Genomic DNA, 25516 nt, shown 5'->3' on the forward strand with positions numbered 1-25516 from the left:
ATGGCCCTCCTCTCTATTCTTGTGTTTGCCCTGCCGCTGCAATATTTCTTCTGATGGCGTTCCTCTCTATTCTTGTGTTTGCCCTGCCGCTGCAATATTTCTTCTGATGGCGTTCCTCTCTATTCTTGTGTTTGCCCTGCCTCTGCAGTATTTCTTCTGATGGCGTTCCTCTCTATTCTTGTGTTTGCCCTGCCGCTGCAATATTTCTTCTGATGGCGTTCCTCTCTATTCTTGTGTTTGCCCTGCCTCTGCAGTATTTCTTCTGATGGCGTTCCTCTCTATTCTTGTGTTTGCCCTGCCACTGCAGAATTTCTTCTGATGGCGTTCCTCTCTATTCTTGTGTTTGCCCTGCAGCTGCAATATTTCTTCTGATGGTGTTCCTCTCTATTCATGTGTTTGCCGCGCCGCTGAAGTATTTCTTCTGATGGCATTCCTCTCTATTCTTGTGTTTGCCCTGCCTCTGCAGTATTTCTTCTGATGGCGTTCCTCTCTATTCTTGTGTTTGCCCTGCCACTGCAGTATTTCTTCTGATGGCGTTCCTCTCTATTCATGTGTTTGACCTGTCGCTGCAGTATTTCTTCTGATGGCGTTCCTCTCTATTCTTGTGTTTGCCCTGCCACTGCAGTATTTCTTCTGATGGTGTTCCTCTCTATTCATGTGTTTGCCGCGCCGCTGAAGTATTTCTTCTGATGGCGTTCATCTCTATTCTTGTGTTTGCCCTGCCGCTGCAGTATTTCTTCTGATGGCGTTCCTTTCTATTCTTGTGTTTGACCTGTCACTGCAGTATTTCTTTTGATGGCGTTCCTCTCTATTCTTGTGTTTGACCTGTCGCTGCAGTATTTCTTCTGATGGCGTTCCTTTCTATTCTTGTGTTTGACCTGTCACTGCAGTATTTCTTTTGATGGCGTTCCTCTCTATTCTTGTGTTTGACCTGTCGCTGCAGTATTTCTTCTGATGGCGTTCCTCTCTATTCTTGTGTTTGACCTGTCGCTGCAGTATTTCTTCTGATGGCGTTCCTCTCTATTCTTGTGTTTGCCCCGCCTCTACAGTATTTCTTCCAATTACGTTCCTCTCTATTCTTGTGTTTGCCCTGCCGCTGCAGTATTTCTTCTGATGGCGTTCCTCTCTATTCTTGTGTTTGCCCTGTCGCTGCAGTATTTCTTCTGATGGCGTTCCTCTCTATTTTTGTGTTTGCCCTGCTGCTGCAGTATTTCTTCTTATTTAGCAAAGAGGGTCAAGACTAGAGTGTTCTTTTTGAAGCCCTCCTGCAAATATTTTCATTTTTACCATAGAACCCAATTGTATGTCTCTAAGAGGACCGCGATAATGGCAGCTAAAAGGCTATTTAAAAACATCATACAACATCCCCTGAAATATCTGCTCCCCCAGAAGGGGAAAGCAAAAGCATAGACACGGTTGCGAAAAAAGATGTACAGCATAGCTGCTACAGCACTTAAGTCTGTCCTTTAGCTTCCCCGGTCTGGGGGCAGATGTTTCAGGGGATGTTGTATGACGTCTTCTAACAGCTGATAACTCATAGATGAGTTTTGAATCTACATGAGGAAAGGCTAGATTTTGTTCTGGAAGCCTGCACTTCTGTAGTAACTGAGGAGCTGGGGCTTTTGCCATAGAAACCATTATTTCCAGACCTCAGCCTCATGCACATGTCCCTACACTTGTGTATCTTGGCCAGAGTTTCCAGATGACCCATGATAGATGGAGGCAGGTGTGTGCGGGCACTTGTGAAAATGTCTGCTCCTGTGTGCATGCAGTTGACAGCATCTGTGTGTCCCAGGCTGGGGGGAGAGTGTACACTTATGCCTATGAGAGACATCAAACACAACAGGTGATGGACCGAATGTGGATCAATGTCACACACTCACCCCAGTCCAAAGATCTGGGCCCAAATCCATCGTTTTTTTGCACTCCACACCACCCTGGGTTAGACAATGGCGATATGCAAATCAGCTCTGACCCTGTGCCCCATGGGAACAGTCCAGTCCGAACTACAAAAGCCATGTCCTTCCCAGAACGGAATCAAGCATCCGAGCACCGGACTGTTTTCGAGGTAACACCTCCCATCAGCCCGGCTAGCTTGACTCCAGTGGTGTGGAGTGCCTGGGACCCACGTCTGGGCATCCCCAGCGCACTTAGGGCGGAATATGCAAACACAACAGGTGATGGACCGAATGTGGATCAATGTCACACACTCACCCCAGTCCAAAGATCTGGGCCCAAATCCATCGTTTTTTTGCACTCCACACCACCCTGGGTTAGACAATGGCGATATGCAAATCAGCTCTGACCCTGCGCCCCATGGGAACAGTCCAGTCCGAACTACAAAAGCCATGTCCTTCCCAGAACGGAATCAAGCATCCGAGGACCGGACCGGTTTCGAGGTAACACCTCTCATCAGCCCGGCTAGCTTGACTCCAGTGGTGTGGAGTGCCTGGGACCCACGTCTGGGCATCTCCAGCGCACTTAGGGCGGAATATGCAAACACAACAGGTGATGGACCGAATGTGGATCAATGTCACACACTCACCCCAGTCCAAAGATCTGGGCCCAAATCCATCGTTTTTTTGCACTCCACACCACCCTGGGTTAGACAATGGCGATATGCAAATCAGCTCTGACCCAGTGCCCCATGGGAACAGTCCAGTCCGAACTACAAAAGCCATGTCCTTCCCAGAATGGAATCAAGCATCCGAGGACCGGACCGGTTTCGAGGTAACACCTCTCATCAGCCCGGCTTGACTCCAGTGGTGTGGAGTGCCTGGGACCCACGTCTGGGCATCCCCAGCGCACTTAGGGCGGAATATGCAAACACAACAGGTGATGGACCGAATGTGGATCAATGTCACACACTCACCCCAGTCCAAAGATCTGGGCCCAAATCCATCGTTTTTTTGCACTCCACACCACCCTAGGTTAGACAATGGCGATATGCAAATCAGCTCTGACCCTGTGCCCCATGGGAACAGTCCAGTCCGAACTACAAAAGCCATGTCCTTCCCAGAACGGAATCAGGCATCCGAGGACCGGACCGGTTTCGAGGTAACACCTCTCATCAGCCCGGCTAGCTTGACTCCAGTGGTGTGGAGTGCCTGGGACCCACGTCTGGGCATCCCCAGGGCACTTAGGGCGGAATATGCAAACACAACAGGTGATGGACCGAATGTGGATCAATGTCACACACTCACCCCAGTCCAAAGATCTGGGCCCAAATCCATCGTTTTTTTGCACTCCACACCACCCTGGGTTAGACAATGGCGATATGCAAATCAGCTCTGACCCTGTGCCCCATGGGAACAGTCCAGTCCGAACTACAAAAGCCATGTCCTTCCCAGAACGGAATCAAGCATCCGAAGACCGGACCGGTTTCGAGGTAACACCTCTTATCAGCCCGGCTAGCTTGACTCCAGTGGTGTGGAGTGCCTGGGACCCCGTCTGGGCATCCCCAGCGCACTTAGGGCGGAATATGCAAACACACCATATCGCCATTGTCTAACCCAGGGTGGTGTGGAGTGCAAAAAAACGATGGATTTGGGCCCAGATCTTCGGACTGGGGTGAATGTGTGACATTGATCCACATTCGGTCCATCACCTGTTTTGTTTGCAAATTCCGCCCTAAGTGCGCTGGGGATGCTCAGACGTGGGTCCCAGGCACTCCACACCACTGGAGTCAAGCTAGCCGGGCTGATGAGAGGTGTTACCTCAAAACCAGTCCGGTCCTCGGATGCTTGATTCCGTTCTGGGAAGGACATGGCTTTTGTAGTTCGGACTGGACTGTTCCCATGGGGCACAGGGTCAGAGCTGATTTGCATATCGCCATTGTCTAACCCAGGGTGGTGTGGAGTGCAAAAAAACGATGGATTTGGGCCGTCATCTAGAATTCGCCCGCACAGAGGCTAAATGTGCGCCGCATCGAGCGGTTATAAAAATCTTTGAAAACCTGGCTATTTTAATCTTAATTCTTCATGACTGTTGCTGGTCTTTGCCTCTTCAGCCTAGATAACTGGGGGTTCAACGCGCTCTACAAATGCAAATTTCACTTCATTTTTCATTTAATTTCATAGATTTTAGTAATTCACAAGAATGCAAAAGACTGAAAAAACATATTTGAGGAAATTATTAAAAGGAATAAATATGTTGTACTCCCCCCGTTCTTCAACTATATACGATTTACAAGCTTCTGCAATGCAATAGGTCTCGCATTTACGCAAGTTTGAGCTATTGGCATTGTAAATGACAAGGCCTTTTATTTATGTGGTGGTTTTTAAAACATAAATAAAAGGCATTGTCATTTACAATGCCAGACCTATTGCATTCCAAATGCTTGAAGGCATTGATGAGTTGCCCCCTCCTGTCTCCGATGGCCCCTGAAGATCTCTCAGTTTGTTATGAGTTAAATAAACAAGCCGGTGGTCCCAGCTGCGCATTAGAGACCCTCCTGCAGTAAGAGAAACTCATTAAAGTAAATAGTGCTTACAGACCAAAGAAGACCTACTGTGTAACAACCAAAGTAAAAGGGCCAGGCCTCATGGGAGGTTTCAAATTAAGACAAGGTGCTACTAAGGAGGGACTAACAAGCATGATAACGAATCAAACGCCAGCATTTACGAAGGACAATGACACAAGCCATCGACAAATAGGGCGGAGAGTGGGCGGGGCTTCAAGTACATAGTCTAATAAAGCATGGCTCACAGAGCAGCACATGCGCTGCCCAGGCTTGACCTAAACAATTAACACAGAGATGTCCAACATAGCAACAATACCACAGTTGCTCAATAGGAGAAAAAAGCGAACAGACTCACTTGTTGGTCAGAAACTTCTTAATGGCTGCGGTGTTCTCCAGGAAGAGCAGCAGGTTACGGTGGCAGAAGAGGTATGCACAGCACAGGCAGCCGCAGACCACTCTGGAAATGAAAGGAAGACAAATGTAGCTGGTCAGAGGACACACTTGATTGTGTGGATCATGTGCCATGCGGCCTAGGCGCGCTTGACCAGAAGTGTCCTCGTCATTTGCATGTATGCGCCTCCCGGAAGTAGCATCATTTCTATGCTTCCCTGGAAAAGTAGAGGGGAGGCACAGAAATGCCCAAACAATTATAAGGCAGGATGATTTTCTATTTCAACTCTAGCGTTCAAATATGGGGGGGAAGCATATTTTTGGGGTCTTTGCCGTAGCTCGACAGGCAGAAAGATTAGAAATATAGGCATGTTAGGGCTCATGCGTTCGCACACTCAGTAACGATAGCAGGGCATCGAAAAACAGGTAGCTTAACATAAGGAACCGAGCCTCTGTTCACTAACAGTGTTCAATAAGGCATTTGTGCACCACCAGTCTATACTTAATCTCTTCACAAGCGGGAATTGGCTGAAGCCTACTCCACCTCACTTTGAAAGTCAGTTTGCTCAGAAACATGGTTTGCTTTCCTGACTGAAAAAGCTTCTTAAACCATACCCAGTAGTGACTGTATATTTCCAGGTACAATCTTATTTACTGATGACCCTTCCCCTTTACGTCTTGTCTTTTCATCTGCCGCACACTTGACTATAGCTTAACATAACAAAGTCCTAGGATTTCATGGCTTCCGGATTGATGCACTGTAGCAGTTTCCACAGACAACCACTTTCTTCACGTTCAGACCTTCCTCAGTTTGATCCAGCTGAGAGTCAGAGGTTAAGAATAGCACTTTTGTAAACTTTATGGTGGGAACTTCCCTGTGCCCTAATAACTCTTACTCACCGAACCCAAACTGGCCAGATGAATCCAAGTCATAACAGCTGAGCACCCCATACTCAAATCCATTCTTTCCTTAGGGACACCACTGTAATCTAGAACTTTACTCCAACTAGTTTGATAAGGGCCAAGCAAGAGTACAAGTACTGGACTGCACAGTGCTCGTAAATGATGGCTCATAAATGGAACGTGAAGTTATCCAGTAACCCGTTAGCAAACCCACGCAAGCTATTTCCAGACAAACGCAGATGGACCCTTACTACAGACCATGGGATAGGTGAGGGTTGAATATGTAGATATATGGGCCAGTAGTTCTATGAAAACAAGATAACTTTTCAGATTTCCAGTGCAAAAGAAAATGGACTGCAAGGTGATTGGAGTAACAAGGTGGTTGCAGAATACTAATAAGGGTCATGAGTCAAGAGTTTGAAGATGCCGAATTATCTCAGTAGAGCTTGGAATAGATGCTCATCATCTGTGATAAGTCGATGAAGATGCTGACGGGGAAATAAGCCGAGAATGGCCAATGAAAGAAATCTAAGCATCTATGTAACTTCACTCTACGCCTTTCTACTCTAAAAAACTATATTCTATGCCAATGCACTCTATCCCACATTACTCTACCATACACCACTGCACTCTATGCCACTCTACTCTTTTACACTGCACTCTGGCACCCTACTCTGTAACACACCACTCTACGCCAGTGCACTCAATGTTAATCCACTCTACGCCACTCTAATTTTCTCTGCACTCTACACCACTGTACTCTACTGTGCAACACTCCACTCTGAAACAATCTACTCCACGCCACTGCACTTGGTGCCATTGCACTCGGCACCACTCCACTCTGGGCCACTCCACTCTACTGAGCACCACTGCGTTTACTCTACATCACTTCACTCTACGCCAATGCACTCTACACCACTTAACTCAAAACCAATGCACACTACGCCACTGCACTCTATGCCAATCTAATCTACACCACTGCACTCTATGCCATTATTCTCTACTCTGCAACAATTTATGCCACTGCACTATACACCACTGTGCTCTACAGAATTGTACTCTACGTCATTGATCTCTGCACCACTCTATTCTACTCTGCATCACTTTACTCTATGCCACTGCTCTCTATGCTAGTCTACTTTGCACTCTACTCTGCACCACTCTATAAACAACTGCACACCACACCAATGTACCCTGGCCAACACACAGTCTAGTCTGCCACCCTACACTTTCTACCACTGTACTCTATGCCATTCTACTATACGCCACTGCACTCTATGCCACTGCACTCTACTCTGCACCACTCTACTCTGCACCACTCTACACTTCACCACTCTATTCTACTTCACTTCACTCTATGCCACTCTTCTCTGTACCACTGCACTCTATGCCACTGCACTCTACTCTGCACCACTCTACTGCACGCAATGCCAATGCACTATACTCTACACCAATCCACTTTAAGCCACTCCAATCTACTCTGCATCACTGCACTCTACGCCAATGCACTCTACTCTGAAACAATCTATTCTACATCACAGCACTCTATGCCACTCCATTCCACTTTGCACCATTCCAATCTATGACACTCCACGCCACTGCAATCTACCCTGCACCACTCCACTCCATGGCACTTTATTCTACGCCGCTGCACTCTACACCACTGCTCTCAATGCCAGTGCACTCTACACCACTGGCCTGTACACCACTTTATTTTGCAACAATGTATTCTATGCCACTGCACTCTACTCTACTCCACTGCACTCTACATCACTTTAATATGCACAGCTCTATGCCACTGCACTCTACACCAATGCACCGTACGCCACTCTGCAACTCTGAACTCTCCGCCACCAAACTCAATGCCAATCTATCTATACCACCCTGCTCTGTGCCACTGCACTCTATGCCTCTGCATTCTACTCTGCACCACTCTATGCCACCTCTACTGCACTCTACCCCAAAGCACTCTATGACACTCCACTTCACACCACTCTAATCTACTGTGCACCACTACACTCTACGACACTGCACTCTACGCCACTCCAGTCTAGGCCCCTCTACTCTACACCACTCCACGCCACTCTACTCTAAACCACTGCACTGTACGCCAATGCATACAACACCACTTTACTCAAAACCAATGCACTCTATGGCACCTACACTGCACTACTGCACTCAGTGCTATTATACTCCACTCTGCAAGACTCTACACCACTGCATGCAACGCCACTGCATACTACACCACTCCACACCAGTATGCTCTATGTCACTGCACTCTACGCCACTCTATTCTACTCAGTACTCCTGAACTCTACACCACTGCACTCTACACCATACTACTGTGCACGACTCTACTCTTTACCACTGTACTCTGCACTGCTGTACTCTATGCCCCTGCACTCTACGACACTCTATTCTGCAAGACTGCACTCTCTGCCACTGAACTCAACGCCATTCTACTCTGCACCACTGCACTCTATGCTGCTACACGCTATGCCACTGTATGCTACGCAACTCTACACCATTGCGCTCTACATCACTCTACAACACTATACTCCACTCTGCCACTCCACAACACTAATCCACTCTATGATGCTCTACGCAACTCCGTCTATGCCATTTCATGCCACTTTACTCCACTCTATTCTATGACACACTACTCTCCACTCTATGGCACTCCACTCTATGAAACTCAATGAAACTCCACTCTACTGTACACCAATTCACTCTACAATACTCTACTCCACTTTATGCCATCACACTCTACTATATTACTCCACTCTATGCCACGCCACTTTTGACAATCTACTCTGCGCTATGCCACTCTACTGCACAACACTGTACTCTTCTCTATGCAACACCCTCTATGCCACTCCACTCTGCTCTACACCTGTCCACGACACTCTACTTCACTCAACTGAACTCCACTCTGTGCCCTGCCACTCTACGACACTCTACGACCTCTACGACACTCTACACCACTCCATGCCACTTGATGACACCCCACTTCACGTCAGTCCACTCCACTCATCTCTACACCACTCCAAATCACTTTCCTCTACTCCACTTTATGACAATCCACTCCATGCCACTTTCCTCTACTCCACTTACGTTCAGCTCGTATCGCAGTAGGTGCAAGGGTGCCTGCATTGGGGCTACGCAGCACGTAGCAGTGCACCATAACTTTGTAAATGTGGTGCATTTCAAATGTCTCCCTTTTGCACGGTGCAGCAAGTTGTCTCGCTGTGCTGCATTTCATGAAATGTTTGTAAATAGACCAGTAAAAGTCTCTCTCCACTGCAAAAACTCCCCCTTGAATGTCTATAGGTTACAGTTTTGATGAGAGGCATCTATACCCCTCTCCACATTTAGTTCCTACCCTCTCACACTTGGATTAGATTGTCATCCTACTATGTCCATTGATCTTCAAGATACTGTTGAAGAGGTTGCATGTGCAGTCTTGCATTTGGGACAGTGGAGATGTACTTCACCATTGTTCCCAGAAGGGAAGAAATGTGTCTATGTTTTTGTTGGTATTTACATTGTTTTCTAAACTGATGCCACTCTCTCTTTACAAAGAAGCACTTTCCTTAGTGTCCAGAGTTGCTCTTAAGTAAGACAGAATTTGAGTTTGGGTTGTGGCAGACTTCTTGAAGGTGATCTGTAGACCCAGAAAATGTAACAGGGGGATTGTGATCTGAAGACTCAGTTTCTTCTCCACTGGACTGTCCACTGTAATGAGCCGATCATCTGGATCTATGTAGACGAAGATCTTTTGATGACATAGATAGACTGCCACTACTGCCATACCCCTTTGTGTTACCAGGTCTGTAGCACAGATATCAACCTGAAGGGGAACACTGAATATTGGAAATAATACTTGCCCACAACAAACTGCAGACATTTTGTGTGTTCTTTGCCACTGCACAACAGTGGTACAAAAGCATCCAAGCTCCTTCACAGAGATGGGAAATATCTGATAAAGTGCAAGCGCATGGGAGTACTCTCTTCAACTTGAGGGAGAGCCTTAAACCTAGAATTGTATGAACACACCAATTCTACTTTTTGTTTCTTCAGCAGACACACAATTTCCTTGTGCAAGTCGTGATGTCCATGTTGGTAGAACAAATGGAGAAGGTACTGTGAAGTGTAGCCATCTCATATAACAATCAGCATCGAACGCTCACCTGTTTTTTCTCAGGTGTTATGACATGCACCCCCCTGGTGCAGTGGAGTAAATATTTGATTGAGCCATTGGCTGGAATTAGACAGGCGGTTTAGAGCCCTGAAGCACTGGCAGACTGGGGCAGGTTAGAGGACTTGATTCTCATGCCTCATCTTTGATGGGATTGAACCTTATGGCATTGATCAATTGAACAAACTTTTTGGAGGAATTGTAATTCGAAAAATGCTTCCATTCAATCTGACCAATGGTTTGACTTTTTCAGCATCATTCTTCAATTGCAGCTTTTCCTCCTCCACATGTTGGCCAAACACATCAGTGCCAAAGAATGGCAGGTCCAGTATTTTTAGCTCTGCATCAGGCTTCAGGTTAGTGAGGCACAGCCGGGATGATCTTCTTGGATACTTGTTTCCGGCCCAGGAAAGACCAGGCTTGGCAGTTCAGGCTGGACTGTTCCCATGATGCACAGGGTCAAGACTGATTTGCATATAGCTGGGTCTGAACTGAGGTGGCGGAGTGAGCCATAGAACGATGATGGATTCAAACCAGATCTGTGACTAGGGGTGAGTATCTGAAAAGTTTCAGCGCTCCGTCCGTCATCTCCTTGTGTTTGCTTCTTGGTGTGATGCCATGACAGAAGCCTGGAACTGCAAGCTCGGTAAACGGCCACACTAATCATTGGTGAGGAGAAAGATGCTAGCACCACTTCACAAAATTCCTGTTTGTGGTCTTTATGGGGCTCATCTGCAATTGTTTTGACCTGTTTACCATAGGGAACCAATGTACAGACGGATGCCACTCTGCTGGGCTTCCTGGCTGTGGAGGAAGTATCAAACACCTACCTACCTATTTCATTAGGAGTCTTACGGTAATCCCAGAGGGGCCGGTAGCAGGGTTTACCAGTCCCATTAGCATTTAAAGATCTGCGGTAACTCAAGGGACCTGGTGTTATGATTTACCAAGATACTTCCGCTGCTGGAACATGGGGAATTGGTTCGGTACTCCCGGCTTCCTCATGTATTAGGCTATCCTCTGATTCCAGGTTGTAATAGATGGTAATAGTAACCCCAGGAATTACCCATACCTTAGGGATGGGGCTGCCTACTCATACAGAGGCCCTAAGATGGAGAGTAAGGAGGCAGGCGACGCGGTCACCCCGCCCTGTAGCGGCTCATAGAGCAGCTTTCAACTGCCCCACCTAAGGTAGTTCCTTTTCCAAGCCTCACATCCTTCATAACCCTCTGATTAGCAACTTGTTAGCGTTCTCATTTTGTTAGTTCAGAGAAGATTAATTTGATTTACTTACTACGTATCAGTGTTGAGAATCATTAAACCTTTATTTAAACATGCATGTAAAATTAGCATACCATACATTAAATGACAGAACTATTAATTGCCTTAAAGAACAGCAGATTCCACCTTTGTGTCTGGATCTCGAAGATCACCTTTCCTCATTTTTAATTTCTTCTCACTCCCCCATGCTTGCCTTTCACACTCAAAGACTGTGTAAACTCTGAAGGGCTTGTTTCATCTCACAATGCAAAGGCTTCTTACTCACCCTAAAATGGCATAGGAGAGGAATTCAGGAAGGTCAAAAGGGAACTCCACCCTCCAGTTGGTACTGAAGAGAACAGCAACAGTTTCTGCAGGGAAAACAGGGGTGAGAAAGACATTCTGTTACATGGAAGAATAGTTCTCCGGTGAAGATGTCTCCTAGTGCCTGCCATCCTTTCCTCAGTGGAGAAGGGTCTTAGAACTATTTTTAGAGCTTTTCATCTATTGGTACCATTACATGCCCAGGGCCACTGGGGCCAAGCTACACCCGACAGGAGAGCCCCACACAGGGGAAACCGGTCATGGCTGGCTTGTGTTCCGGTTCAGGGAGGACCTGGCCTGGTAGTTCGGACTCGACTCTTCCCACGAGGAGCAGGGTCAAGGCTGATTTGCATATGGATGGATCTAATGTGAGGTGGCAGGATGAACAAAAAAACGATGGGTTGGAATACTACCCCGAGCGATTGCCAGTGGTTAAACATATTGCAAGCAGCCTCCCATCACCTTTTGTGTGTTTGATAACTCAATTCTCCACAAACATTCTGTGTGCAATGAGATGATTTCCCTACTCCGATGAGGCTCCTCTCGAAACAAATCCCCCAGAAACCGTCTGCATACCCTGCGCCTCCAGATTTATACATTATCAAAGCCTCAGTTTCTCAGGGGTTCTATCCTTCCTCCTTCAGCAGGGCAGACATGGCACCTCTAGGCTCATATCAGAGAACGCTTAGTCGTGGCTAACGAGAGACTGTCACGGAAAGTCCCTTGATTGGCAAACTTGTTGTACTACAGCTGCCCAGCGACAGATTAATACCAAGCCTACTACTCTTAATAAGAACAATTATATACTAATAAAAACAATACTACTACTAATAAGACTTATTGTTATTTTTATTATTGTTGTTGTCTGCCCAACCCTTTTCATCTGTAGCAGCTCAGTGTGGGAATAAAAGTTTCTTTCTTGCCTACTCTTTAACACTCTACGACTCTGCCAAGTCTTCAATGGGGCAAAATAAACAATAAATACATAATGCCGTGAAATGGATAAAGCCAATGCAAAGACCAAATTCATAATAAGCAACAATTTTAACAATTAAATACAGTTCATTGAACAAAATATAACGAGGAGCAAATTACAAAAGCCATAAAAAGGCCATCCTGGAAATAGGCCTCTATATCAGATATAACAACAAGAATAATATTAGTAAGTGGCATTAACAGTTGCCATGAACACGGCATCTATTTCACAACCAGCTATAAACAAGAGTTATATTAGCAAAAATAACCCCGAAGAAGTATCTATGAGAAAGGCATCTCTATCAGAAACATCTGTTTCACAAGAGTACTGTTAGCAGGAGTTATTTGTTCTTAATATTAGCCATGAAAAGGGCATCTGAAAAAACATCTGTCTCAGAAACAATAGCCGAACTAGGTCAAAAGTAATTTATTTCTATGCCAACCCACAAAGCCAGAGTGATAAAGCATATGACGATACATAAAAAGCTAAGAAATTTTAATGCAATTATTTTTTAACAAAAGTAGTTGAGGAACAGATTCAAGTGAATAAGGGCCTTTGCTCCAAGGTCACTGCAGAAACTGAGATAAAGCAAAAACAACAGACCTGGAGGTGCCTACTTTGCATAGGCCTACAGCAGCCAGAGCCTTCTGATTTTTTTCACAGCCATATGTCTTCCCTGTTAGGCCGGAGATATATTCAGGAGTTGGCAGCTGTTATACTTACTGTGCTTGTTGAAAAGCACATCCTTCCAAAAACCGCCAGCCTTTTGTTCTCTCTATCCGAAAGGATAAAGGTGAGGAAGACAGGCAGAAGATACACAATCAGCTGCTATCCAGAAGACGATGCACTGATATGAAGAAAAGATCAGCCCAAAGGTCCTTGCACTTATTTTGTATCTACATCAACATTGTTTAGCAGAGTGCACTTTCAGAAGCACCTCTATGTGCTGTTTATGGGCCTAATGTTATATTAGACAGGCTGACAATCGAACTCCTAGAGGGAAGGAGGTATAACAGCCACACCTGCCATACAGAGACGTTTTAAGGCATGGGCAAAGTGGGCAATTGCCCAGGGCCCCATCTTCCAAGGGGCCTGCTGAGGGAATGGACTTTCTCTATTAAGCCCCAGTCTCTATTTGTCAGTCTAACCCTCTCTGCATTCCTCCACCTCTGACTCTGTTTTTCTACCCTGCGCCTTCTTAAGGATTTTTGGGATCTTGACTAAGACATATTTCAACTGTTTTTATGTGACCTCGTTAAAGTTTAACCTATAAAATGGTATTGTTTGGCATCATGGAGGATTGAGTTAGTAGGAAATAGATAATAAAACTGAAAAAAATGTCGGTACAAGGGAGCCCAAAATATGTTTTGTCCGGGCCCCCCAAATTCTTGAGATGACTCTGCTACCACATCAAGATGTGCCTAATTTAAAGTTGTTGCTGACATTTTCTCCTGAAAAGTCTCTTGCGTACATGGTAATAAAATGATACATTTTGAATAGAAGAAGAATAAAGACTCCAACATGTATAAAAGCAATGCATGATGCTAACCTTTTTCTGTTTTTACTGCAGTTTGTCTGTCTGTTCTGTCCACTGCTGTTACAGCAAATTGACACTATGTACCTCTGCCCAGATCTAACTCAACAAAAAGTATTTTTGATTTCCCAGATAGTACAGTAGTCACCAGGCCACTTGTCAGCTGTGCCAGGTCAAAACCCAGTTAAGTTGTAACTACACTAACCCTCCACAACTTGGGGCCATAAATCCGGCAAGAGCACATAGTCGACTGGAACAAATGATCTTTGTGGCCTGCAACATCTCTTGGACAAGAAAAGAGTATAAAAGTAACAGACTTAGAGTAAACTTCTGCAACATTTGCAGATTTGTTGCATTAGCGAATGAGGGTTTCAGTTCTTGGCCACATACCCTGGAAATAGAGACAGACCTATAGCAAGGTGCTGACGTATAGTCCAGTGAGACCTTTGGCAGCAGCCAATTTATGCTGAAGATCAACCTGCTGGATTTAGATTCTGAGCAATCCTGCGGCGGGAAGCCAGACAAAGTCTCATGAGAGACCAGGATTGATATACGTGGCAGTGGGTAAGTCATACCCGGACAGCATGGCTGACCTCTTGTCACTTAACTTATTCCTTAAGGCATAATTCCACTTTCATGAAAGTTTTCATTGAGCACTGGAACTCCATCTCCCCTTCCGCATTCTAAATTGGGATGGAAAACCAAGAGGAGGGAGGCCGGGATCTCAGCCTTTTTGGGGGGAGCTATCCTGTTACCATTCTTCTATATAGAGTATGTGCTCCAAGTGAGACAGATTAGGAAGTTTAACAAAGAGGAGGTCTTTAAGCTCTTTAAATTCAGAATCACTACTTAGTGGTCAGATCTCAAACAAGCAGAAAATACTCTTCATAAACGAATGAGTCTTGTGATCATCTTGCACGTTCTCCGAGTTGGATAGTGGGTTTCTGATTCTCAAATTCTGGGTCCTCCACTGCTGACTGTCAGCAAAACTCTGTCGATTACATCATTTATATTGCTGGCTTCAAATCTCTTACTGTTGAACTTCTTCTTGGTACCAGTCGGTGCCAGATGTTCCTGAAGGCTGCTTCCATGTCAGCAGGGTGGATGTAAAATGCTCGCTTGCACATGGTGCGTCTGAAGGAGGAAAAGGCTAGAGTGCTTGGCCATGAGGGCTTCCGTGCAGAATGCACACTGAGGGCTTATCTCCATGCCTGACCAACACGTCTTCGGAAGTAGACTATCTGCACGCAGAGTTGCTCTAGCTTTATTACTTCTAGTAAACTGAGCTATTGTCCTTCTAGGTAGGAGCTTGCTGGACTATAAATAGTGGAAATGGCATCTGGCTGCATTAGTCTTTCATCTTGTTCTCTGTTCTTAGATCCAGGGAAAAATTGTAAACCGGCCTTTTGAATTTTTTTTATTTGCATTAGGAAACAATGACGGTTTGATGGCTTCTTTACATTTCTCAATTAGAACTTTGATTGAGGGTAGGAAACCACTCTCTGCTAATTGCAGAAGTACCTATAGCAACTTATAATTAAGAAGATGAAGAGTGTGTGAACCTTTACACCTGCACCAGATACAGAATATTTTCGATTTACCTTTGTCGAGTCCTGGTCAGTCTGACAACTCTCGCACAGTTTGACAGATATCCAAGTGTCCGTTATTTAATACCTCAGGGGCCAGACTTCTACAAACTGTGATTTGTGATCTGCCTTCTCTCTTTTGTTGTCAGGGGAGGGGGGGCTTGAACTTGGTGCATGGCTGAACCCAAAGGAGGATTCAATCTTCATCACATTTTGTAGGGATGGACAGTGTTCGGCATCCTGCTGCCCAGTATGAGCCATAATAATTTGGCGGGAAAGATTCTTCATGATTTGAACTCATTTGGGCCCTTGTGTTTATCCTTGGATAGTTCAGTTCGGTCAAAGCTAGTCACTGCTAAGCCTTTTGTGTCTTCCTACATACATTAAAAGTTACAAACTGTAGGGGTACAGACCGAGATTGGGAGGACCAGCAGTGCAGACAACAATTTATTGAGGAAGATCATCTTGATACTGGAGCGCTGCTACATCACGAGATCTTGGATTTACTCTGCCTTTGTAAGTCAGTGAAAAGGGGTCTCAATAGAGACGGAATACCATGAGGATCTGTGTACTCAGAGGCCAGGGTGATAAGAAGGGCCAGGAACGTGATATGATTCTGCGCTAAACTGTATTCGGTATTAGTGCCTGCTAAATAAATTCTACTTGGGCACCCAGTAGCATTATTTTGCCTGGCTGATAAGGACTGAAACATCAGTGAAGTTTCACGAAACATAAATAAAACACATGCAAGTGCACGTGGGCATCTGTTGCCTCCATAAAATGAACAGTAATGTTTGCACAGACGGCAACCTGGTGTTCACGCCCCTCTGATACTGCACACTTACAAAATAAGAAAACGTTACTAAGCTGTAAATTCAGTTCTTCAGCATTGATATATGTCTTAGGTTGACATCCTTGGATTACTCTCTGTCAACAGGCTCTGAATCTTCAGGAGGAAGACTGGAGACAGGGAATGGTTCAAGCATGAGAATCCATGAAACATCCAGTGCTGGAGATGAAAACATTACTTACCTGGCACTACAGGGTATCAGTTTTGGTATTTTTCCAAAGCCTAGGGGTTTAGTTAAGTTTGAGTAAAGTTTTAACATATTTCCTTGCTATCTTTTGGTGTTTTTGCAATCAAACACTAAAATGACCACAACACAGTCTTCCACCTCAGTTTAGGGTATCCCTGGACAAACTTTCATACTGATTTTGATTCCACAGGGAGACGTCCTTCAGTCTGGGGGGGGGGGGGGGGGGGGTATTAGGAAGCTGCATCTAATTTTGCAGATTCAGTAGAACTTTAAGTCACAGAGGCTTCTCCGTAATGTGCATCCTCCAGGGGACTTCAAACTGTGGTGGTGGGGAGCACACTGCCAGCTTGCTAGCAATAGTGCTCTAGTTGCATTATGGTAAAAAAGAGGATGGCTGACACTGGCTGCACCAACTTTGAAAGGCGAACACTTAATTGGCTGTCAGTAAAAACACCATTGAGAAATGCAATTACAATAATGCACTGGGACAGCTAGTATTTGCACGCTGACAGTGTGCTCACCCACCCTACTGTTTGAAATTCCATTAGCTCTAAGTAGGCAGTGGTAGCTATATATCAGTAGATATCTTACAAAGTTAAACTATATGTAATGCAATTAACTGTTTATTTACAAGACCCTATTCAGGTACATGGGGAATGGATTCTTGTTGTCCATCATTTTGCTACTGAGTAGGGAGTGAGTAGGGGGGAGCCTCAGCGTCTACCAACCCTCTAGACTCCTGCGATCTGCCTCCCTCTCCCTCACTCACACCCCTGCATCCCCCGAAGCGACAGTGGAGGACGCTCCTTCTCCTACCTCACCGCGAAGTCCCAGATCAGCCTCCCCCTCCATCTCTGTCCTTCACCCTCTCTTCAGGAGTTCAGAAGAGGACTCAAGGCCTGGCTATTCAACATAAGCCACCCGAGCACCTCGGATCTCAGCACCTGGACACCCTGGCAGTTGATTTGGCGTGCTGTGCGAATCCCAATTGATTGATTGACAACCTGCCTGCCCTGAAGCCTACCAAGAACCCTTAGTGATACCGGGACCAAAGCCACATACCTCTTTCTTTGTTCACCACGGCCAACAGGCGGAACATCAAGGCAGAGCATGTGGCCGCAAAGAAGCCTCTCCAGTAATTGCGAACTGCAAAATGCGTGGCTGTGGTCTCCACACTGAAGAGGACACCTAGGAAAGTGAAGAGAGAGAAGTGCTGAGAAGGTAGGGTGCGCAGCATGGTTAGCAGACTCTTGTAATAAAAAATGCGATATCTTGATACTATGTATTGATTGTGATTCACACAACCCAAATCTAGGGCCGGATCACGAAACATTTTTGATTGGTAGTTTTTCATGTCCTTGGTGGTTATAAAGACTGTGATTGGTACAAACACTTCCATCATATTAAGAACACAGATTTCTGAAGGAGGTAATTTATGACAGGAATGTTTCTGCATATTTGTTTTATATCATTTTGCTGTGGTGGTGAATTTTTTTGTGTGGTGTTGTGCTTTTGTACTGCATTATTGCAATGTGATGTTCCTGTGCTTTACTGTGGATGTTGTTTTTTGTTCACATTTTGACTGTTTTGCTGTGCTGTACCCAGGGCTTTAAGTGGGCCGTATCGGTAAGACACGAGCTCCTATATTGGAGCGTTCCTAGCACCTTAGCGGTATCAGTATCCGCTTTGATCGCTTGGAAGGCCTCATCAATATGTTTTCCGAAGAGTGCATCGCCATCAACCGGCATGTCTAACATTTTACTCTGCACCTCAGGACGGAAAGTGCTAGATTTCAGCCATGCCAGGTGATGAAGAACTGCTGCGCCAGCTAATTGCCTAAAAGCAAGAGAAGCCATGTCCATAGATATAACAATGATCTCAGAGGCTGATCTTTCACCTTTGAGAAGACTCTTTCTTGCCTCCTGTTTCATATCGTCCTGTAAGAATTCAAGATATGATGCCACATCCAACCGCATTTGGCGTTCATGTCTTCCTAGAATTGCCAGGGAATTGGCAGCATGCGCTGGCGCACCAGCAATGGTGGTAAACCTCTTCCCAATGTTGTCTAAGCGCCATCCATCCTTATCAGGCAGAGCAGTAATGGGTACCGAAGGATTCTGTGATCTTTGTTGCGCAGCATGGGCAACTACAACATCTGGCCTTGGATGGCCCACTAAGCATGCTGGTGAATCATCAGGGGATTTATATTTTTTATCACTCCTGGAAAGGATTGGCGGCCCTGAATATGATGCTTTCATGATTTTGTTTTCTTCCTCCCAATTATGACCGGTAATGGGAATTGCACGGTTTTGCATCAACGAGTTCTTTGTCGATGACAACAATGTCTTCACGGACTCTGACTGAGTCTTCGACTGTTTAGAGGGAGTTTTTGAGGCAGATGTTTCCTCAGAAGGAATGGAAGCTTCCCTTTTGTTGAGGCAGTTTGCATAGACTCATGATGGGTCTTTTTTATGCTTTCTTATGTCCCTCCAAAGATCTATCCATCTTATTAGAGACCTGGACTGAAGCCTAGGAACTTACACTGCCTTCCTCATCAGAGACCACAGAAGATTTAGATTTTAGCCGCTCCAACTAAATAAGTAGTCTGCCTTCTTTATCTTTCAAAGTTTTTGAAGAAAAAGTTCTGCAAATTTTACAGTCCTTTACCTTATAAAGAGGGTACAGGCAGTAAATACAATGGGGATCTCCAGCATGCAGTCCGTTCTTACCACAGGACCCACAAGGCCTGAAGAGACCTTTCTTCGAAGATTCTCACATCATGAAATCGTAAAAATCCAATATGAAGAGAAAAAACTGAGAAGAGCTCATGGAGAATCCCTGTCACAATGACGTGCGGTAGAAGGTCTGAGGGGCTTGCCTCTCTGTGGCGTGTTCTAGAGGGTGCTGATGTCTGATTGGCTGTGTTTTGACTTTGGTTCTTTTTACAAAAGGACATCGATGGGCTAATGCAGTGACGGTGCAACACTTTGTTGCCTATGGTCAAATTTATTACTACTATTTTAAAATTTACTGTGAGACTCCCACCTCGATGGCAGGGATGATTCAAGCATGTGAATCTATGAAAGATCCAATACTGGATAAGTGTGACAGTATGAACACCAGTTGCGCCACAAACACTGCAGAAAGCTGAGCTCCGAGTGAGAATGTCTAATCAAGGCCTAAACGTTGCCGCTTGCTTATATTCTTCATGTCTGTCTCACCCTGGATGCTTGGAAATGAGAGGCTAGCTTTTGCCAAAAGATGCTGGCAACGGCGGGTCCAGAACTGGAGGTATCCTATCAGGAATAAGTACTGCTGCCAAGAAGCACAGAATGACGGGGCTATGATGCACCAATCAAAAGCAATGCCAAAAAACAACTCATTGACGGAAACTATACTTGCTCTCTGTCTCTGTCTGTGTCTTGCTCTCTCAAATACTCATCTCTTTCCACTATATCTCTCTTTCTTCCTTTCTCACTCTATTTCTCTAACTCTTCCCTCTAGCTCTTTCCCCATCTTCTCTCAGGTTTCTCTTGTTCTCTATTCCTCTTTCTTTACCTGTTGTTTGCTCTCTCTCTCCGTTTGTTTCTTTCTCTCCCACTATCCTTTCTGTCTATAACTTTTTCTATACCCATTTCTCTACTGTTCTATCTCTCTCATATATGTCCACCTCTTTCACTCCCTCTCCTCCTGTCTCCCTGTCTCTGAATCTTTCTCTTTTACTCTCCCATCACACTATTTGAATCTTTTGTCTGTTTTCCTCTTTTCCCCTCTCTTTATTATCTCTCCCCTCTCCATTTCACTCATTTTCTTTCTTCTCTTTCTCTCATCCTTTGGCTTTTCCGTCAACCTCCAAGCCTCTCTCTCTTTCCCTTTCTCCATCTCTTTGTCTCTCTCTTTCATTAGCTTCCCTCTACCCTCTCATTCTTTTTCTTTCTCTGTCTCTCGCTCTACCTCTCTGAATCTCACTATAGAAATGTAAGTGAGGTCGGACTAGTGATGCATGCTCCTAACCACATTTCCTTTTGCCCCTATTTCCTCTTCATAGGAAGTGTAACGGATTGCACTAATCTATCCTTTTCTCAGTCATATGGCAGATATACTTTCCTCAAAACCAAACATGCATGAAAAGGAATGTAAACATAAATGCACTGCTATTTGCCTTCCACAAACAACATATTGGCCAGAGAGCCGCGTGTGATGGCGGGTAAAAGAAGCAAAAGTTACTTACTTGTAACTACAGTTATTCATCTTTGGTATGTTTCACAGATTCACAAACTCTTTGTCAGACTGGGAAACCTCAGTAGTCAACGTCACTACAGCAGTGTTTCAATAGACTCAAATAATATTGAAAACATATCTCGAAAATATGTAGTCTTTCCACCTCATTTTGTGGCCCAAACAATGGGCTGGAGAGAAGCAGAGCTCCGACTCCCTAGACAGGCAGAGCTGTTCAGGTACTACAAACAGTAAAGCCTCATAACTTTGGTGGTAGGTGGCTTGCAGGTGAGTCTACGAGAGGTACTAAAAATGGGGAGCTGCACTTATGGGTAAATTACTTTGTTCTCTCCAACATTCAGTCTTTCTTAGATTCAACAGCTTCAATAATAGCTTGAATAATTACTGCCAAGGAAGTTCAAATTCACTGGATCTGCTCCAAACATATGGAACTCACTACCACCACCAATGAGGGCGATCACTCCAGGCAATCTCTTCAAGAAAGAAGTTCAAGCTTTACTACTAGACAGAAATGTGACATAAGAGAATGTACTTTGAAACTGTTCATTCACAACTTTGTTCTCTTTGGACAGAAACATGTCGACTGCTTGACAGAGTTGAAGATTTTTTCTGGATTTTAAATCTACAGAGGTGTGGCACAAAGCATACAGTCCACCAGCAGGAAGTTTTAATTGTTTTTTCTTTCTGTTCCCTCTCTGTCATTACACTGAAGGATGCCTTCACTCCATTACCAAAACCAGACATACATAGGTTTCAAAGAGCTCCACTCATTTTACGGTTAAAGCCTCCATTGGCACCCCACCCTTGCCAACGAGAGGAGGATCCTTACGAAGAAGCATGCCGCCTCAGGGTGGGTGGGTGAGAGATTCTGTCCTAAGAAAAGAACATTCTCCTCACAACTAACTCGACAGGTTTCCGTCTTTTCGTTTGCACGTGGATTAGTGGTTGTTGTAGATCCCTCTGTCCCCTAGAAGCAGCCCCCCAGATGCTCTGCTGGGCAGGAGTTTTACCTGCGTCCCATTCACCAGCCCAGCCTTGGGCTCACTGGAGTTGCTGCTGGTGGCAGTGGAGGTGTCTGAAAAACAGGGGGCACCTAGGCTGGTCTGATGACAGCAAAGAGCGCCTCGGTGGACCAAATGTACAGGTATAGAATTATGAAGAGCCAGTGTACGGGGACCCATCGGAAGAAATGGAAAATGTACAAGCAATTATCTTAAAACAGGCCCATAAAAACATGTTCATTCAGATTACACTCGTCTGTTTGGGAGCCGTGCGGTAGATTAGAGTTTTGTGCATTTTAAGAGAAGCATTTTTCCACTTTCTGCCGCATTTTCCTGCTAATGTAAAAAGCACCTGCAACATTTCCAAGCCAAATGTCTGAAGCAAAATGTCACTTAAATGTGAAAGTGATGGTCTTCATTCGGGGGCCTTAGGGCCAGTGTTACGGGAATCATCAGAGAGAACGTCTCAGAGGCTCAAGTCCTCGTTTTAGGCAAATCCGCAGTTTCTGCAAAGGGGAGAGGGGGTGGTGAGCCGCGTACTTGAAACTAGGGAGCTAGGTAAGGTTCGAGTCTCGGCGACGGCTGAACATCCTGTGATCTTGGGGAAATCACGTAATCTCCCCGTATACCCTGCTACCGCCCCCCCCCCCCCCCCCAAACATGAATGTGCTCTTCTGTAATGTATCTGGTGCTCATGTAAAGCGCGCCAATACCTTTAGGTTGAGTTCGCGCTGTATGAAACGACAAAAGTAAATCAAATTACCTCAACAGGTAATCCAGATATAGATGGGGATTAGCACCTTTTATCCCATTTGTTGGTACAACATTAGCTACAGCCCATTCTGCTGTTTCAAGGTGTTTAGAGAGCAGCGGTATTGCTGTATTGTTTCACTTGTATCCACCGACGGAAATGGTGTTAAATGCTTAGAAAACCATGGGGCATATTAATATTATCAAAGACAGTCGATACATTATCGCCGCTTTTATCGGCAGGAAACTGCCGATAAAGTGGCGATAATGGCCTTGATAATATGCTGTATGAAATCCAATCGAAGCCCTTGTTAGATGTGAACACATCTAACATGGGCTTCGATTGGAATTCATACAGCATATTATTAAGGCCATTATCGCCGCTTTATCGGCAGTTTCCTGCCGATAAAAGCGGCGATAATGTACCGCCTGTCCTTGATAATATGCCCCTGTTTGCACATTATCATGATTTTGGCGCCCCGTTGTAGTTCGCAATCGCATCCTGGGCCTTGTCGTCCTTAATTCATAATGAGATAATCTGGAATTAAAGCGCCATAATGCACATTTTAAAACCTAGACTTCATGAACTTGTCGCCCATGGACCTTGTAAATATGAGAGCTTTGGCACGCAGCACTGAAATAACTTTCGGTCTCTGTCGCCGACGCACAACCCTGCATGCGCCATGAACATCTAATGGCGACAGGCGCAAACGTTTCGTTGTCCGCAGCACTTTAGTGCCACCTAGTGGCATCACACTGGCAGCGTTTGCGAGTTATTTACAACCTCTTGCATTCAGTCTGTCTGGTGGAAACCTGTTTGATCTGGGCTGGGTTCTAACTCAATGTAGAGAGAAACCCCAGCATCTGTCAGTGTTTATGATCCCAGGCACTGGAGGGTCAGAGAAAGCGAAATAGCAACTTCTTTGTCCTGGTCAAAGCATCTTTGTATTTTTTATCAGGGCCATCTTCAATCAATCAAGATTTGTAGAGCGCAGCTGCTTCACCCGTGAGGGTCTCAAGGCGCTGTGGGGTCATGCTGCCTGTTCTCCTATTGGTTGAATATCCTGGTTTGAGGTCCTTCCTGAACAGCTGGAGGGATGGAGAGGCTTTAAGGTGCAGGGGGAGGTTGTTCCAGGTCGTAGCCGCCAGGTAGGTGAAGCAGTGACCTCCACTGTCCGTCCGGCAGATGTGTCGGGTGGCTGCTAGGGAGAGAATCTGGATCAGAGTTTCCTGGCAGGTTGGTGGGAATTCCCTCATTTCTGGAGGTCCTCCGGTTCTTCCTTGTGTAGTGCCTTGAATACGTGGGTGAGCAGCTTGAACTGGCATCTCTTCTGAATGGTGCCAGTGGAGTTTCCTGAGTTGATGGGTGATGTGTGTCTGTCTGGGGAGGTGGAGTGTGGGTCTTGCTGCCGTGTTCTGGATGGTGTGGAGTGTCCTCGTGAGTTGGGTGGTGCAGTAACCGGCGGCCACGGTCTAGTGTTTCTACAACAATGTGTTCCCACCAGCCACTCCTTGAGGGCTGGCTTCCATACTCACTTTACAACCACCCATCACAGGTGTCACCGGTCCGGTGACCCTACCAATAAAAGGGGCCCTGGGCCACTTCCAGACAGTAACACTATGTGTCATTATTCCTGCTGCATGTGGGCCTAGGGCCCTAACTCTCTAGATGCAGAATGACTGCGCAGCCTGCGAAGAGAATGCGGAGCAGCTCGCCCCCTCTCCCCCCGCCCCCCGGAATATACGCATGCTCCAGCCATTACTCACCTGGTGAGAGGCAGGCCAGCCAGCGTGAGGAGGTGCCGCTGCCCTGCAGGAGGTTTCCCGCCACGTGTGTCTGAGTGGTGCCCTTTGGAGACGGTACCTGGTCCCCGGGTGAAAGGAGCATGGTGCGGCTAAAAGCATCAAAATGGTTGCCGCGGCCACTCGACCTATGGCGAAGGGACTTGTTTGTGAGGGGCTAAGCTCTGTTTGTGGCCCTGCTGCTATGTCCCGGTCCTGTGGCTTGTCCAGGCAGTAGCGGGCCCTGGGGAGTAGCACCACCAGGGAGAGAGCACAAGCAGCGTGGAAGGCGGCAGCACCATCTATCGATTGATCACTGCATGGAAGGCCAACGTAGCTTAGGGACAGTCTAGTGGGCATGTCGGGGCAAAGCTAGCCCTGAAGAGGCATGCTGCTCTGGACCACCGTACACCTGCGAGGTGCATTATACAAAGAAAGAAGGAGAGAGCCCCCAATGCCACGTCTAATTGCACCATGTCGAAGAGCAGGCCATGAGGACCGTTTGATCGCATGCTTAGCCAGAGACTGTCCAAGGAGAGTGTCACTCGCCCCCTGGATGGCTATCATTTTAGACTGTTAACCTCCGCAGAGAGCCTCAAGTAGTCTCAAGCTGCCCCTGCCAGGAAAAGGACAGCTAGGTTCAGTGAGGCCAAAGAGGAGGCAGGTGGGCTGAACACAGAGTGGCACACTAAGAAAAGAAAGCCCTAAGGAAATGAACAGACTGCTTAAAGTGCACCACGTGCCCCTGGTGGGCTTCCAAGGGGTGAGGATGCGAGAGACTGTGAACCCAGCCAAGGTAGGGAAACCAAAGGCAGCTCAACCCAAAGAGGCAAAGCCCCAAGGCAGCAAGCCATGAAAGGCACGAAGAGAACATGCGCAGCACACACACCACCAGTGGCTGTCTGACGCCACAACATGCAAGGGGTTTGCACCGCATGCCCCCAGTGGAGAACGGCAGTCACAGCAAGAGAGCAACAGGCATGCAAGGCACCAGCAGAGGGCGCCTCTGAGCAGAAAGAATGAGAGCACATGATCAGAGGTGCGCAGCGGGCCGCACTGGAAAATCTGACAGCA

At 46.1% G+C, this 25516-nt stretch overlaps 1 protein-coding gene across 2 annotated transcripts in view; it reads right to left on the minus strand.

Annotated features, from left to right (window-relative positions):
• Nucleotides 1-25516, minus strand: part of LOC147678662 (chloride channel protein ClC-Kb-like) — a 253087-nt gene that overhangs the window by 132046 nt on the left and 95525 nt on the right. For both annotated transcript variants that reach the window (XM_086946113.1, XM_086946112.1), the window contains exons 7-9: nucleotides 17733-17858; nucleotides 11500-11584; nucleotides 4818-4919 (exon numbers count right to left, since the gene is read on the minus strand). In XM_086946113.1, the coding sequence (XP_086802239.1) occupies nucleotides 4818-4919; nucleotides 11500-11584; nucleotides 17733-17858 (313 nt within the window). The remainder of the gene's footprint in view (nucleotides 1-4817; nucleotides 4920-11499; nucleotides 11585-17732; nucleotides 17859-25516) is intronic.

The sequence above is a fragment of the Lissotriton vulgaris genome, chromosome 12 (genome assembly GCF_964263255.1).
Source record: "Lissotriton vulgaris chromosome 12, aLisVul1.2, whole genome shotgun sequence".
NCBI lineage: Eukaryota > Metazoa > Chordata > Amphibia > Caudata > Salamandridae > Lissotriton > Lissotriton vulgaris.